The sequence below is a fragment of the Danio rerio genome, chromosome 13, assembly GCF_052040795.2.
Source record: "Danio rerio strain M-AB ecotype USA chromosome 13, GRCz13ab, whole genome shotgun sequence".
Taxonomy (NCBI): domain Eukaryota; kingdom Metazoa; phylum Chordata; class Actinopteri; order Cypriniformes; family Danionidae; genus Danio; species Danio rerio.
The window spans coordinates 17570244-17586968 of record NC_141033.1 but is presented as its reverse complement, the minus strand read 5'-3'; the positions used below and the strand labels follow the sequence as shown (position 1 = coordinate 17586968).

Sequence of the window (16725 nt, the reverse complement as noted above, 5' to 3'; positions counted from 1 at the left end):
ATACTGAATGATATGAAACATTATATTGTGATAACTTTTTGCTGTATAGCCCAGCCCTAATTCAACAACATTTAATATTCAGTTTTATAAAATCACAATTGTTAAAAACTTAATATATAAACATATACAATATATATATATATATATATATATATATATATATATATATATATATATATATATATATATGAGGCGCCGTGTAGGATTTAAATCAAACTTTGCTTATCAACACACACATAAACACGTGCATATACACCTATAAATTACTCACATATACACCTATACTATTGGATGTTCAAAGCAACATATATGAAACTTGTGTATATACATATAAACTTGACGCACGCATACACCCACTCACACACGCGCATACATATAAACTCCATCTATGCATACACACCCACATTAACACACGCGCATACATATAAACTCCATCCACGCATACACACCCACATTAACACACGCGCATACATATAAACTCCATCTATGCATACACACCCACATTAACACACGCGCATACATATAAACTCCATCTATGCATACACACCCACATTAACACACGCGCATACATATAAACTCCATCCACGCATACACACCCACATTAACACAAGCGCATACATATAAACTCCATCTATGCATACACACCCACATTAACACACGCGCATACATATAAACTCCATCTATGCATACACACCCACATTAACACACGCGCATACATATAAACTCCATCCACGCATACACACCCACATTAACACACGCGCATACATATAAACTCCATCTACGCATACACACCCACATTAACACACGCGCATACATATAAACTCCATCAATGCATACACACCCACATTAACACACGCGCATACATATAAACTCCATCTATGCATACACACCCACATTAACACACGCGCATACATATAAACTCCATCTATGCATACACACCCACATTAACACACGCGCATACTTATAAACTCGGTCCTTGAATACACACACGCACATACATAAACTTGATCCTTCCACACACCCATAAAACAGTTGTACAAAATTTACATATATATATATATATATATATATATATATGTGTGTGTGTGTGTGTGTGTGTGTGTGTGTGTGTGTGTGCGCGCGCGCAAGTTATTTTATATGTGAATGCGCATGAATTTTTCACTTTAAAAGGAAGGTGTTTTAGTATAAAAGGAAGTTATCTCAGTTTATAAAATAGAAGTCCTTCAGTGTAAAAGTCCCAGCCTAAACGAAATGTATCATTATTTATAATTAAAAGCATGTATCAGGTAATTTCAATTAGTTGTGTTGTAGTGAAATCTATCCTATCGTTAAGCTTATGAAATATAAATAATGTGATTAATTGAGGTATTAAGTTTTTTGATTATTGAAAACATGACATGACTGCTCCAGCAAAATGTTTATTAAAAATCCTAAAATAAGTGAAAGCAGTAGGTTTAATTAATACAAAGTCACATATGAAGTATATCATTTTAGTTATTATTAGAATACATTTAGTCTAATAAGGTTTTCTTTATGGTGTCGCTATCCTTAATGGGTTATTTTGGTTATATTATGCGCTCCACACTTCAGTCCAGAAGGTGGCAGGAATGCACCTTGTTTGTTTGCCAGCTGCCATTAATCAAAAAATAAGACGAAGTAAGCTTGATTTTACCACGTTTCTGCATTTGACCACGATGAACAGTGATAGCGCCAACCTTACAGATGCGATTAACATTTTGCGAAATGTTCTTGCTTCGCCGACTATAATTAGATCCATATCTAATTCAGTGGATTCAAATGCGTCCCCTTCAGCTGAACTTCAAACAGAAACAGAATCTGAATTGCGCAATTTGTTTCGGCCATCTCGCGCTCAAAGCATCAGGCAATCAATGTCCGCCGGTGAAGGACCACGATACCATACTCGCCAGCAGTATGGCAATTGGCAGTCTCGGTCCAGAAAAAGGTAAGAAATAACATGAACTTTAAGTATGTGGTGGTGGGGGATATTGCACTAAAAGTTTATAAGTAAAAAGTTAGTTCGTCTAGCGAGCCTTCTGACCATCTTGCCTTTTCACGAGATAAGAAAGCCACGATCTTCACTTTGTCTTGCAATGCAAACGTGGAAATCGCAACAGTAATGCCCAGTTTCAGTCCCGCGCTTCCACCATTTTGGATTAAAAGCAAACCGGCGTCCACTGGAACTTATTGTTTTTTAAACGCATTAAAGCTGAAATACAACGTGAACGATATCAGTAACGTTAACTGTTACATAACATACGATCACTACATAAATAATCATCCAACAATAGTTTTTTTATAGACGTAACGTACGTGTTCTTTACACGTTAACAGTTAGTTCTCTCGAAACCTTTCTGAAAAGTCACTTTCCGTTAAAATTATTTGTAACGATAAAACATTAGCATAATACAAATGAATTCTGCGCTGGTTCGAGCCCCGACTGGGCCAGTATGCATTTATGTGTGGGGTTTGCATGTTCTCCCCCGTGTTGGCGTGGGTTTCTTCCGAGTGCGCTGGTTTTCCCCACACTCCAGAAACATGAGGCTACAGGTGAATTGGGTAGGCTAAATTGTCCGTAGTGTATGTGTGTGAATAAGTGTATATTGATGTTTTGATGTGTTGCAGCTGGAAGGGCATCCGCTGTGTAAAACATATGCTGGATTGGCGGTTCATTCCGCTGTGGCGACCCCAAAGGGACTAAGCTGAAAAGAAAATGAATGAATGAAAATTAGTTCTGAATAAATGTATAACAAATTGACAGTACAATGTTATTGCGGTGTAATGTTGTTATATTTTATAGGGTTTTTAAAAGGATCGAGTAAGGTGCCAATTGGTAATGTTGCGGAAATAAAATATAAAAATGTCATTAAGTTCTTTTCCCGCTAACAATTGAGCGCGTTTTTCTAATGGAACATTTTATATTCATGTGCTCAATAGATATGGCTGTGATTGTCCAACAAGGTGCCCCGCTCAAGTTTAATGCCGTCTTAAAGGTTCAGGACACCCCGGAGAACTTTTTTTTTTATATTAACAGATGTGTGTGTGTTGAGCATTAGTTAAGACAATGTTAGCACCTGTCAGCTTTAATTGTGGGGAAAACTGGATAATTTTGAGCTTTTGTCAGCTAATTTCAGCTTCTGGGTTTAAAATGATTATTGGGGCGGGATCAAAATCGGCAACGTAGCGCAGAACTGCAAGTGCAATGATGACGCGTCGGTTTCTCATTATTATTCATAGCGGAGATTTCTTATCCTATGAGAAGACCCTACTGCTTAATTATTCATCAGACCTGCCAGTGTCATGCCCGAGCTGAGAGACACGGAAACCACGGCACAGTATTGAGCCGTTCATGAAGGCTCATATGCGTTTGTTTCCATGATCCACGGGGTTTGTTGCATGTTTTCCCCCGCGATCTTGTCAGGGCCGATCATACAGCAAAGCTGTGTGTGTGCTGCTAGCATTTTTGTCGGGAGAGCAGCACGAGAATTAGAGAATGACGGACGCTGTCTTTTATCAGGAGTTCGTTCACATTCAGACACATCGCCGTGCTGCTGTGTTCCCCTAAATCCTCCAGATTACCAGCAGGGCTAATGGTTAAAATAGACAGGTCAGGAGACCTGCTGCACTGAGTCTGCTGGATACGGGGATTGAGGGAGAAGTCCTCATTTATAGTGTTTACATGAACACGATTATCTTTATAATGATATAAATTGTGGTTGTCTGTATATGAAATTACGAATAACAAATGTAGCAGGGCATTAAATCACTGTTCATTTCTTTGCATTTTAACTTTGTAAACTATAAACTCATGCGTCTCCTCTTTGTATCTCATTTTGTGAGCTAACGGACAACAGCAGTTATTCGCTCCCCTTCTCCCCTGCTGGCCACGCCCACTCCTGCCCGATGCTCGCGGAGCTCCACGCCCATTAATCATGCATCTTTTGAAAAAATTCTGAAGTAGACTTTAACTGAAAGAGAAGGGTGTCATGGCCCTTTAATGGAACAGCGAGGAGTCGTAGTATAGCCTTTAAAAACCAATTATGTTTATATTTTATCCCACTAGTGTAGAAAAAAATTGTAAAGATGTCAAGTATTTTATGACATATGCTGTTGAAGCTTGCTCTAAGCTCTTTGTTTTTACAGGCCCAGAGGACAATACCATCAAACTTTCAACAAAGACGTAATCTTGTTGACCTCTCCTAATGATAAAAATGTTGTTAAACAAAGGAAAAAACAGCGCTTGCATGAGATTGGACACATATTAAATGCTTTCGAATTTGAAAAAGCATGGGACAGTACTATGGTTTTAAGAAGAATTAAAGAAGGCTTCAAAGAGAAAGTGCCATTCGATGTAAGGTAAATGTTTTTCTTTTTCTTTAAGTTGTAAGTATTGTATTTGTATTACTGTGTATTCATGTTTTACTGAGTCATTATGTAATGATGCATTAATACCAATGATTTTCATTTTGTGTAGTTTGGAAATACTTATGGGATGTGGCAACAAGCTGATTAAACCACAGTTAACTGAAGGTCAAGAACTAGATGGCCGAATTATTTTAAAGGTCTTCAGGTTGAAGGCCTTGTATGTTAGACCCTCAAGACCACTACTCTTGGTAAGTCAGGTGTAATTGTTTAATTGAAATGAAACATATTTTTAGGATTATTTTTGACATAATTGTTTCTAGACATGCCAATATTTAATAATTCATTATATTGTTATGATGAACATGCACAGTTTGGATATCATGGGTACTTTAATGTAGTATGGATTATTAACTTCTTAAACTTTTAAAAGTGTTTTCAAGAATATTCAGATTGCAGGGGCGTAGCAACCGGGGGGACGGGGGGATATGTCACCCTCACTTTTAGAGACAGACAATTCAGAAACAGGAGCTTAGGAATTAAACTTCTGGATTTCATACAGCTGTCCCCCCACTTTTAAATTGTCCATCACGCCCCTGTCAGATTGTACTTGTAGTGGTGTTCATAACAGTGCTTAAAGGCTGCTTAATCTTAATAACTTTTTATGAACTTTTTATTTTAAATGAAGTTACAACTAATACAAGTTGGATTTAAACCTAAAATAACAGTAATAAATCTTTTTTTCTCTCTCTCTTCTTGCTGTTAATTTAATGCAGTACCCAAACATGGCTAATGAGAACTTTTTTGAAATAGTGTTACCTATATTTTACTTTTATAATCCATTTGCAACTTAATTTGGTAGAAATATTTGTTTTCTCTGGACATGAATATAAGATAAAGCAATACATTATGTATTCGTTGTTTATTATACCTGTTAAACTAACCTTGGTTTTCTGTACTGTATTATTTTTGAAGACTGAAACAGACTGCTCTGATGACAGCTGCTTTGAGGTTGACATGCCAGGTGAAAGTATCCACCAATCACCAGGAACTGCTTCTGATGAGAATATGAACACTGACTTCAATGACCAATCTTCCACACAAAACTCTGTGAGTGCCTGTTTTGATTTGATGCTTTTTTTTTGTATACTTCAGCCTAGGGCTGCACGATTCTGGCTAAAATGAATCACGATTTTTTTTTGTTGCTTAAAATCAAGTTCACGATTCTTTAGATGTAAAATAAAGGTTAGTATAAGTAGACTATTATTATTCTTGTTAATTCTCAAACATATCGTCACCTTGGAATTATAAGGTTTTCTCTGCGTTCTGAATGATTTTGAGATAATGAGCTTCAAAGTTTTTGCAACCCATATAGTAGTACAGTATGTGTGTAACATTTGCTTTTTTTTTTAAGTCTTAATGTAAGCAACGATGTAAAACATCCCATGTTGTAAATAAGTTTTCATTCAATAACTCAATTTTGACAAATGTCAGATGGAACCTTATTCTAAAGTGATGATATGGTAAAAAAACAACACTTATAATATTAGGCTTATGTGTAGGTGTACTGTTGCTTAATGCTAAATTCATTCATTTTCTTTTCGGCTTAATCCCTTTATTAATCAGGGGTCGTCACAGCGGAATGAACCGCCAACTTATCCAGCACGTTTTACGCTGCAGATGCCCTTCCAGCCGCAACCCATCACTGGGAAACATTATTTTTTTTCTTTGTGCCAACTTGGCCCATAGCCTATGTTATAAATAAGTAATGTTAACGCATATAAACGACTCATTCATGAAAAAAGACAAAAGAGCTGTGTGCATGTGCACATTTGGATAATGTTGGGCTTTAAACGGGCTTTTAAAAAAACTCAATCAAAATGTACTTGTTGGGTTCGGGCTCTCGGGGCTAACTTTTATAGCCTGATTACAGCTCTAGTTCAGACGCCCCCTCACAGTCAGCTTTAACAGTTTCATTTCACCACCAGACACCCAAAAGGCAGGTACTGTGGGTTATCCATACTGTGATGAGGCACAATTTATTAAAATCTAACGAGAACATTAAATTGAGTAGCCTATTCCAAAGAAATTATAACATTTTTGGGTCTTAAATTATATTTGTTGAGGTCTTAAAAACGTCTTAAAAAGTATGAAATTTTACTTTTGAAATGGTGCAAGAACCCTGTAAATGCAAAACTTTGTACAGTCATTATGGCAGACTTTAACAGACTTTCAATATGTCCTGTTTGTTAATTCACAGTTAAATGACATCTGAATACAACTTTTCATAATTATAAAATTGATTTATTATGGTGAAGACGTCCTTGCCATCTGCCATTGACAGCAGTAATAGACCATTTGTTTTCACTGGTAAAATTTGTCATTATCAGATTTCTTCTTGCATTATATACAACATTTTATAAGCTAGACTAGTTATACTGACTGTTAAACCTTTATTTTCTTGCACAACACTGTGTTAGCTATGAAAGAAAAAACATAAATGCTTGTCGTAATCATAACAGTTAAATGCATTATGATTACTTAAATTATGTGCGGCCAGGTTCATTTTCACTTCCTAGCGCAGCGCATGGCTGCCGTCACTGTAATAAAACATATACACATGCAAATCATTCTTTAAGCGCAGCTATCAAACCATCGCTCTGTGCAACAAACTAAATGTTATTAACAAATTTTATTACCTAACTTTAACTTTATTCACAGCCTATGCAGGTTCTGTTTGCTAAAGTAGCTGTTATTGGCGTGCTGCATGCGTGCGCGTTCACGGCAGTAAACAAACAGCCTCACGGTCAGCTCACGTGTGATTGCGCGGTAGTGAATACATCATTACATGAAGACAGAAATGACATTGCTGGGTGAATTATACCTTTATAAATACAGTATATGACACTTCTAATGCCATTTGAAGATGTTCATGTTCCTGTGTAGACTTGTGCGATTGCTTTTTTGCTTCTCTCCTGACCTTGAAAATATAATTGGCTGAATCGTAGAAAAGCTGAATTAAGATTGTGTGTAGGGTCGAATCGAGATCGTTATCTTTTTCGATTAATCGTGCAACCCTTTTTCAGCCTTATCTAATGTACACTCCATCTTGTCTTTCTTTTCAGTCCTCCACCAGAGTTCAGTCATCCACAAGAACTCAATTCTCCACCAGTTTCAGCAGTGCACAGCCCTCCACAAGTTCCAGCGACACACAGCCTTTCACTAGTTTTAGTGGTGTACAACCCTTCACCAGTTCCAGCAGTGTGCTGCCCTCCACAAGTTCCAGTGGTACACAGGCCTCCACCAGTTCCAGCAGTTTGCCGCCCTCCACCAATTCCCGCGGTTTGCAGCCCTCCACCCTTTCCAGCGGTGCGCAACCCTCCACCAGTGGCCAGCTTTGCACTAGACGTAACGCACCAGCTCAATCCTGGAACACGGACCAGTCCTTTAGATCTGCTTCCTGGGATGGTGATTATGATACCTACATTTCCCTCCTCCGGGGAACGTCTGAAGATGAGGAAGAAGATGAAGATCTTTGCTGCGCTATAATGGCCAGCATTGAGGACCAGATGTGAGTATTATTTGTTCTAATTTAACAAATAAATCACAAGTAGCATGTCATTTTTAAATATATTGAAGTATTACACTTAAAAGCACAAAAACAAAACGACAAGAAAAATCAATGGCCATTGTTATGTTAAAGCCAATTTTGTAATCAGCAGTAAGTCTCCAGCACAGGCTTTTAGATATAGATTTTAGATAATATACATTTATATATTTTGAATTGGATTGATATGTTTTTATTTCATAATAAAATATAAATAATATATGATGTTCTTCAGATTTCCCCCAGCAGTTGAAATCCCAATAAAGGAAATACTGGAGGAACTTGCATCAAAAATAAATGGCAACCAAACCTGCAAGTTTAATATTAATCGTGCATCTGTGTTGGATGGTGCTATACGGGGATTTACGCGAATGTCCTACAGTCCAAATAACAGAATGGTCATTAGGTTCTCCGACGATAAAGGAAAGTTTGAAGAGGCTGTTGACTTGGGCGGCCCTAGACGAGAATTTCTACGACTCCTCCTGGTGGCACTAATGGAGTCATCAATGTTTGATGGAAAAGAGGGCAGTATAAACTTGGCACTTGATTCACAAGGTATACATTATATTTTTTGTAAAGATTTAATAAGTTGTATTCCATGTTCCATAACTTATATTTTAAATCTTTTAACGCTGTTGTATTGACACTTCTTCTTTAATTTTATGTCAGCCATGAGGGAGGACAGATATTTCATTGCAGGGAGAGCAGTTGCAGTCAGTCTTGTGCATGGAGGACCTGCACCTGGTTGTTTTTCAAAAACGCTATATGACAGTTTAGTTCAGGGACCAGACATGTGCAGACCTGGCTTGGAGGATGTAGCTGACCCTGAGATTTATAGTAAAATAAAAAAGGTTAGGTTACAACTGTTTAAAGTGTTCATCATGGATTCTCTCATTTACTTCAGTATGTTCCATCTATATTAAAGACATAGCTTAGTTTTAAAATATTGTTTATAGAAAAGTTTCTCTGGTATACTTGTAAATAAATTTGAAATGCACGTGCTATTTGTTTGCATACAGCTTTCTGAAGCCTCAACTGTGGAAGAGCTACGAGAGTCAACTGAGCCCATCATGGACTTCCTAGCCAATGCTGGTTGTCTTAGACCTATAAAGAACATTGATGACAAGGACAGGCTAGTTGAAGATCTGCTTATGTTTCAAGTGGTGAATCGTGTCCGTGGACCATTTGAAAGGTTTGTTATAAATAATTTAATAACGACTTAATTCTCTTGTAAAGACTGTGACAACGCACCTATTTTTTATGCTTTATATTAAGCCAAGCTAATATAGGTCCCTATTATAGGTTCAGAGATGGCCTGAAAACACTTGGTGTCCTTGCTAAAGTCCAACAACACCCGGAATCGTTTAGGTCCTTGTTTTGTCACCAGCCAAAGCAGCTGACTGCAGACATGATGGATGACCTGTTTGAAATACAGTGGTCAGAAATTGGGAGCAACAAACGGGCTAATGAGAACAGGGTAATTGCCTTTTGGAGGGACTACCTGCAGGATGTAGAAGGTAACTTTTTTTTTTTTATAAATATAAGAACTTTACACATTTAATTAAGTTACAGACAATAAAGTAATGCTGCAATCTGTGTTGCTCATTCTTTCTTTGTCCTAGCAAATATTTTGCCTCTGTTCATTCTGCCATCTGATTGGTCAAATATGGACAACCTCTACATGTAACACAGGTTATTGCAGCGCTTTGCAACAGGCATATTGCATATACAGGGAGTGTAGAATTATTAGGCAAGTTGTAGTTTTGAGGAATCATTTTATTATTAAACAACAACCATGTTCTCAATGAACTCAAAAAACTCATTAATATCAAAGCTGAATATTTTTGGAAGTAGTTTTTAGTTTAGTTTTAGCTATTTTAGGGGGATATCTGTGTGTGCAGGTGACTATTACTGTGCATAATTATTAGGCAACTTTACAAAAAACAAATATATACCCATTTCAATTATTTATTTTTACCAGTGAAACCAATATAACATGTCCACATTTACAAATATACATTTCTGACATTCCATTCAAAAACAAAACAAAAACTAATTAGTGACCAATATAGCCACCTTTCTTTGCAAGTACACTCAAAAGCCTGCCATCCATGGATTCTGTCAGTGTTCTGATCTGTTCACCATCAACATTGCGTGCAGCAGCAACCACAGCCTCCCAGACACTGTTCAGAGAGGTGTACTGTTTTCCCTCTTTGTAAATCTCACATTTGATGACGGACCACAGGTTCTCAATGGGGTTCAGATCAGGTGAACAAGGAGGCCATGTCATTAGTTTTTCTTCTTTTATACCCTTTCTCGCCAGCCATGTTGTGGAGTACTTGGACGTGTGTGATGGAGCATTGTCCTGCATAAAAATCATGTTTTTCTTAAAGGATGCAGACTTCTTCCTGTACCTCTGCTTGAAGAAGGTGTCTTACAGAAACTGGCAGTAGGACTGGGAGTGGAGCTTGACTCCATCCTCAACCCGAAAAGGCCCCACAAGCTCATCTTTGATGATACCAGCCCAAACCAGTACTCCACCTCCACCTTACTGGTGTCTTGAGTCGGACTGGAGCTCTCTGCCCTTTACCAATCCAGCCACGGGCCCATCCATCTGGCCCATCAAGACTCACTCTTATTTCATCAGTCCATAAAACCTTAGATAAATCAGTTTTGAGATATTTCTTAGCCCAGTCGTGACGTTTCAGCTTGTGTTTCTTGTTAAGTGGTGGTCGTCTTTCAGCCTTTCTTACCTTGGCCATGTCTCTGAGTATTGCACACCTTGTGCTTTTGGGCACTCCAGTGATGTTGCAGCTCTGAAATATGGCCAAACTGGTGGCAAGTGGCATCTTGGCAACTGCACGCTTGACTTTTCTCAGTTCGGGCAGTTATTTTGCACCTTGGTTTTTCCACACGCTTCTTGCGACACTGTTGACTATTTTGAATGAAACGCTTGATTGTTCGATGATCATGCTTCAGAAGCTTTGCAATTTTAAGAGTACTGCATCCCTCTGCAAGATATCTCACTATTTTTGACTTTACTGAGCCTGTCAAGTACTTCTTTTGACCCATTTTGCCAAAGGAAAGAAAGTTGCCTAATAATTATGCACACCTGATATAGGGTGTTAATGTCATTAGACCACACCCCTTCTCATTACAGAGATGCACATCACCTAATATTCTTAATTGGTAGTAGGCTTTCGAGCCTATACAGCTTGGAGTTAGACAACATGCATAAAAAGGAGGATGTGGTCAAAATACTCATTTGCTTAATAATTCTGCACTCCCTGTAGTAAGTTTTTGATATCGTGCAACCATACTGTAATACGAAAGTTGGAATTTTTTTAATCTACTATTGCACCTTTAAGTGTTCCGTTGGCTGACAGTGACATTCAAGGGGTTACAAATATCAGAATTTTTTAGCTTATTTCATCAGTGACTAAATCTATGATGTATAAATGTTTCTTTTTACACCAAGGACAGTAATTGGTTTATACACCTTAAATATGAAGTGATGAAAAAATTTAAATGAAGGCAATGCGATGCATTAGGAGCCAGGTCAAAAGCAAAAGATAGCCATTAACAGCTATCAGAAACATGAAGGGTGTTAATTGTTCAAGTAACATCATGCATCAAAAACAAAAAACAAGCTTTCTGCTATTCTGTAATTCAGTTACTTTTTTGTTGTGTATTGTCTGAAAATGTCATGTAAAGTAGCATGGTCAAGACAGAACACATTAGTTTTTATTATACCTTTTTAATGTTTACATTTGCAGGTTTCATAAAGGGTATTGCTTTCTTAATACTGCAACAGTTTTGCAGTTATTTTCTTGACTAGCTGAATATACTGTATAGTTGTTGATATTTTGCTTTTTTTTGTTTACTCAAGAGGAAGGAGCACAGAGGCTTGGCGCGATCTTATCCTTTACCACTGGATCAGATCATGTCCCACCAATTGGATTTCATCCCCAGCCTTCCATTGCCTTTCACCATGACTCTGAACTTCTACAAAGATTTCCAATAGCCAATACTTGCATTAACTGCCTTCGCCTGCCTTTATATAGCACCTATGGTGCTTTTAAAAGCAACATGGAATTTGCTATCAACAATACACATGGATTTGGCAAGGAGTAAGAGAGACTTAAATGCCAAGATGTTAATATTAAGCCAGGGTTCTTATTGAAGCAATAGATTGCAAGAGATGGTTCACCCAAAAATGTAAATCTACTCACTATTTATTCACCACCAAGTGGTTCCAACCGTGTTTGACTTACTTTCCTTTGTTAAACATTAAATAAACTAATTTGAAGAACTAGACTTGTAACTATTAACTTCAAAAGTAGTTTTTAAGTGGTTTCAGGTTTTCAGTATTTTTTAAAATATAACTTTGTTTGGCAAAACAAATTAAGTAAACATTTTGAATAAGTGAAGGATAATTAAATAATGGCAGTTTTCATTTTTGAGTGTACTGTCCCTTTAATAATTTTCAGCAATGTTACAATTAATCTTAGCAGTTCATGTTTCAACATTAAAGGGCTAGTTTATATACAAATAATTGTCATTTACTCTTTACTCTTCACTTTTCAAACCCGTTTGAGTTTCTTTGGTTAAAGGGTTTAGCTTTATTCAAAATGTTTTTTGTTCAATAGAAAAAAAAAATCTCAAAGGTATAGAGCCAATTGAGGGTGTGTAAAAAGTGATAAACTATCCCTTTAACTAGGAATTAACATTTTCAACCTTTATGCTAACATGTTAATGTGCCAGTGTTCTTGAGGCATTTGTTTAACTCATTGTTAGGAAGTTTTCATCATTTTTGATCAATCCTAACATTACTTTTTTTAACTGATGTTTTCCATGTTTTTACAAGCATTTGTGTAATACATTTGTAAATGCATGTTTATGGATTAATTACATAACATTTGCTGTGTAGTAAATAAAGCATTTGCAGGAATAAATTGCAATAAACACTTGCATTACAAACATTGTTACTGTGTCTCAACCTGTTGTCTTACCAATAATTGTACAAGCGCCAAAAACAGATCAATTCCATGATTTCCATCATCTTGCAATGGGTTAAATGTTTCGAGAATGTTTTCCATTGTAGTGTCATTTGGGTGGTAAATATTTTCAGGAACTACTATATTATTCCTGCTCTGCAGTTCTGGAATTGGTCGGTTTTCGTTGACGTCCCAATGATCATCACTTTCGAACACACCAGATATAGCAGTGTTGTTAATTCCAATATGGCTAACCACACCTCTGTGCCATAACTGCAGAGGGGTTTGTCCTCTTTCACTTGAGAGTCCATGGTTATTCCACATTTCCCTAAATTCCCGAACTGCCCTCTGGATCCGAGGCAAGTAAATAAAATGCAAACAGAACACGTGAAGCTCACACAGAGAATCCAGTATACCGTGGTCCTCCATGAAAGTAAACAAGTCCGAATAATAATATGAAACAACTCTGTTTAACTCTGCCCATAAACGTTCAATTCGTTGATTATGGACACTGCGGCCCGTAATGACACTCCCTCTATTTAGTCCTCTTCTATTTAACATGTAGCGCGCAACCTCTGTGTTCTCCATGCCGTGGTCGCATCTAACCCTGGATGGTAAACCAAAGTTTTGAACCCCTTCTTGGAACAACGACAAAACACTTAATGCTCTATTGTTGTTCAGACACTCAAGATAAACAATACAGCGACTATATCCGTCAACACACTCGTGGAAAACCAGTCTCCATCTGACCAGTTTATGATTTCCGTCTATATGCCTGTAAAGAGAGACCACTCATTACACGTTTATATGCGTGTGTTTCATTGTACCGTTTTATGTCTTGTAGAATAGCCTCTTAGGGTAATTTATTAACATTATTAACATTAACACTTTATAATAACTAAACACTATGAACCATTTATTAAGCATTAGCAAATTGTGAATTCATTATCGGTTAAACATTAACTCTACATATTAATAAACGTTAGTAAGCAGTTTATAACTGAACCTACAAATGCTGTATTCCTGACTTATAACCACATCTATAATGTGCTCACTAACTTTTATACTTTGTTAATGATTTATTTTTCATTTTTAAATTAAGTATTGCGTTATTTACAAACCAGTTATTTAAGCATAGTTGGTTGTTTTTAAGATGATTCAGAATGAGTTAGTAAATTATTTATAAACTATTCAAATTTACATTTATAATTCTTATTATTCCAGCATATACTAATAGTTAATTTGTGTGTTAAGAAATGCTTTATTAACTCAACTTCATCCAGTTTTGTGACAATCTGTGAGGACTATTTATGCTATAAATCCCGTATAACTGACTATTAAAGACTCAGTTAAATTCGAAAAAGGAAAAATTACATAAATTACATTATTCATTCCTATTTGTTTGAAGATACACATGTGAAAAAATTCTTTGCAACCTTATCTAAAATAAAAATAATGTAAAGTTTAAACTTTGCATCCTATTATATTGTTAAATTATGTTAAATTATTATATTGATGTTGTTTTATCCAAATATGTTGTATTTTGACACTCCTGTTATTTGGCAATATTTGAACTTTACAGTAATTTTATTTTATTGCAAATATTATTTTTCTTTTGATACTGAGCCTATAATTGTCATTATAAGGGATTTATAAAGCATGAATAGTCATCACTATAAGTCAGAAAACTGCATGAAGTTTAGTTAATAAAGCATTATTAACATATATAAGCATTAATATCTGCCTGAATAATATGAATATATAAGCGTTGATTTCAATAGTTTATTAATCATTTACTAACTCATTCTGAAAAATCTTAACCACATAGGCTACTATTGAAAACAAATGGTTTGTAAATAATGCAATACTTCATTAAGTAATGAAAAATAAATCATTAACAAAGTATGAAAATACAATTAGTAAGCACATTATAGATGTGGTTATAACCCAATACAGCATTTGTAGCTGCAGTTATAAACTGCTTACTAACGTTTATAAATGTAGAGTTAATGCTTAACAGATAATTAATTCACTATGATATGCGTAGTAGTCTAAATGATTCATAGTGTGTAGATATTATAAAGTGTTAACCCTTAATTTACTAATGTACATTTCAATTAAGTTGTCAAACTGCTGGACATACCACAATTGGTTAGGTGTTTGCACAGAATAAATTCTTCTTCTGACAGCACGTCGGCGCCTTAGAGACCTTCCAATAGGATCTATCTCATGTAAACTTTGTCGGACCCTCCGACGCTGGATGTGGATGGAGCGAGACCGGAGACTGCCCAGAATGTAGGTCTCGCCTGCATTTGGGGTTCTTTGTAAAATCTCTCTGACAAGAGTGTTTAATTCATTGTTAGACAGCTCTGCAAATTCCAACGGTCTGATTCCAAGACGCTGCCTGTGTTGAAACAAAGTGCGGCGGTCTATTGCTAATAAGGAAGCAATTCCCTGCCAGTTAAACCCAAGTCGCAGACAATGGCAAAGCTGCTCATGTGAAATGTCATAGCGGGGACGACCTCTGTGGCCTGTCCTAGATGTCGGTGGTGGGACTGCTCCTGCTGAGGCACCTCTTCCAATTTCAAGCGATGTTATTTGGCGCAGTGTGCGGTACAGCGTCTCGAGAATTAAGATGCATTCTCTAGATTGGGGATTTCCGTTACGAACTACGGACAAAAGGCTGTAAATTGTATTGGCATGATTATCCAAGTCACGACAAAGCGACTCTCTCGGCTCTTGCTGTATACGCGTTAAGCAATGTAATACAATATTAAAGAAATCGACTATATCATCTTCATTGCAATTGGCACAAGTAAATAAAGCACCGACAAACGCCACGGTTAACAAGATCACTCTGAAATTCATGTTGATTTGCTCGAGAAAAAGATCACTTAATGCCTTCCGTTTGAACTGACATGCCTTCCGTTCACACTGAAAAGTTACGCACATCCACATATATGCAGGTGATTTATATGCATATACACAACTTTGTATATCTTGTTTTAGATGTTTGCTCTACTGTTTAATTGGTGTTCATGCATGTTGGGAGTTGTATGCGCGTGTGTTAATGTGGGTGTGTATGCGTAGATGGAGTTTATATGTATGCGCGTGTGTTAATGTGGGTGTGTATGCGTAGATGGAGTTTATATGTATGCGCGTGTGTTAATGTGGGTGTGTATGCATAGATGGAGTTTATATGTATGCGCGTGTGTTAATGTGGGTGTGTATGCATAGATGGAGTTTATATGTATGCGCGTGTGTTAATGTGGGTGTGTATGCGTAGATGGAGTTTATATGTATGCGCGTGTGTTAATGTGGGTGTGTATGCGTGGATGGAGTTTATATGTATGCGCGTGTGTTAATGTGGGTGTGTATGCATAGATGGAGTTTATATGTATGCGCGTGTGTTAATGTGGGTGTGTATGCGTGGATGGAGTTTATATGTATGCGCGTGTGTTAATGTGGGTGTGTATGCATAGATAGAGTTTATATGTATGCGCGTGTGTTAATGTGGGTGTGTATGCGTGGATGGAGTTTATATGTATGCGCGTGTGTTAATGTGGGTGTGTATGCATAGATGGAGTTTATATGTATGCGCGTGTGTGAGTGGGTGTATGCGTGCGTCAAGTTTATATGTATATACACAAGTTTCATATATGTTGCTTTGAACATCCAATAGTATAGGTGTATATGTGAGTAATTTATAGGTGTATATGCACGTGTTTATGTGTGTGTTGA

At 36.9% G+C, this 16725-nt stretch overlaps 5 protein-coding genes across 35 annotated transcripts in view; 2 read left to right on the top strand and 3 right to left on the bottom strand.

The window, feature by feature from the left end:
- The window catches only part of LOC147841024 (uncharacterized), a 485466-nt gene that overhangs the window by 171010 nt on the left and 297731 nt on the right, over positions 1–16725 (bottom strand). The gene's annotated exons all lie outside the window — the stretch shown is intronic.
- LOC147834160 (uncharacterized) overlaps positions 1–16725 on the top strand; it is a 439063-nt gene that overhangs the window by 147476 nt on the left and 274862 nt on the right. The gene's annotated exons all lie outside the window — the stretch shown is intronic.
- klc1a (kinesin light chain 1a) overlaps positions 1–16725 on the bottom strand; it is a 209886-nt gene that overhangs the window by 159782 nt on the left and 33379 nt on the right.
- Positions 1665–12969, top strand: si:ch211-57f7.7. 4 transcript variants are annotated; one of them, NM_001442604.1, is made up of 10 exons: positions 1665–1963; positions 4162–4374; positions 4493–4631; positions 5356–5490; positions 7506–7951; positions 8223–8542; positions 8657–8838; positions 9007–9179; positions 9290–9504; positions 11877–12967. In NM_001442604.1, exons 1-10 carry the CDS (start codon positions 1695–1697, stop codon positions 12119–12121), a joined length of 2337 nt encoding a protein of 778 aa, NP_001429533.1. In that variant the 5' UTR covers positions 1665–1694; the 3' UTR covers positions 12122–12967. The 4 variants fall into 4 exon arrangements, 3 of the variants coding, with proteins under 3 accessions (NP_001429533.1, XP_087133453.1, XP_087133454.1); XM_087277327.1 differs by lacking the exon at positions 1665–1963 and adding an exon at positions 2219–2577 and having other exon boundaries at positions 11877–12969; XM_087277328.1 differs by lacking the exon at positions 1665–1963 and adding an exon at positions 2268–2568 and having other exon boundaries at positions 11877–12969.
- Positions 12586–16650, bottom strand: LOC101883107 (uncharacterized). Its single transcript, XM_087279105.1, has 2 exons — positions 15128–16650; positions 12586–13759 (listed from the first exon to the last, which is right to left on the bottom strand). Exons 1-2 carry the CDS (start codon positions 15940–15942, stop codon positions 12973–12975), a joined length of 1602 nt encoding a protein of 533 aa, XP_087135231.1. The 5' UTR covers positions 15943–16650; the 3' UTR covers positions 12586–12972.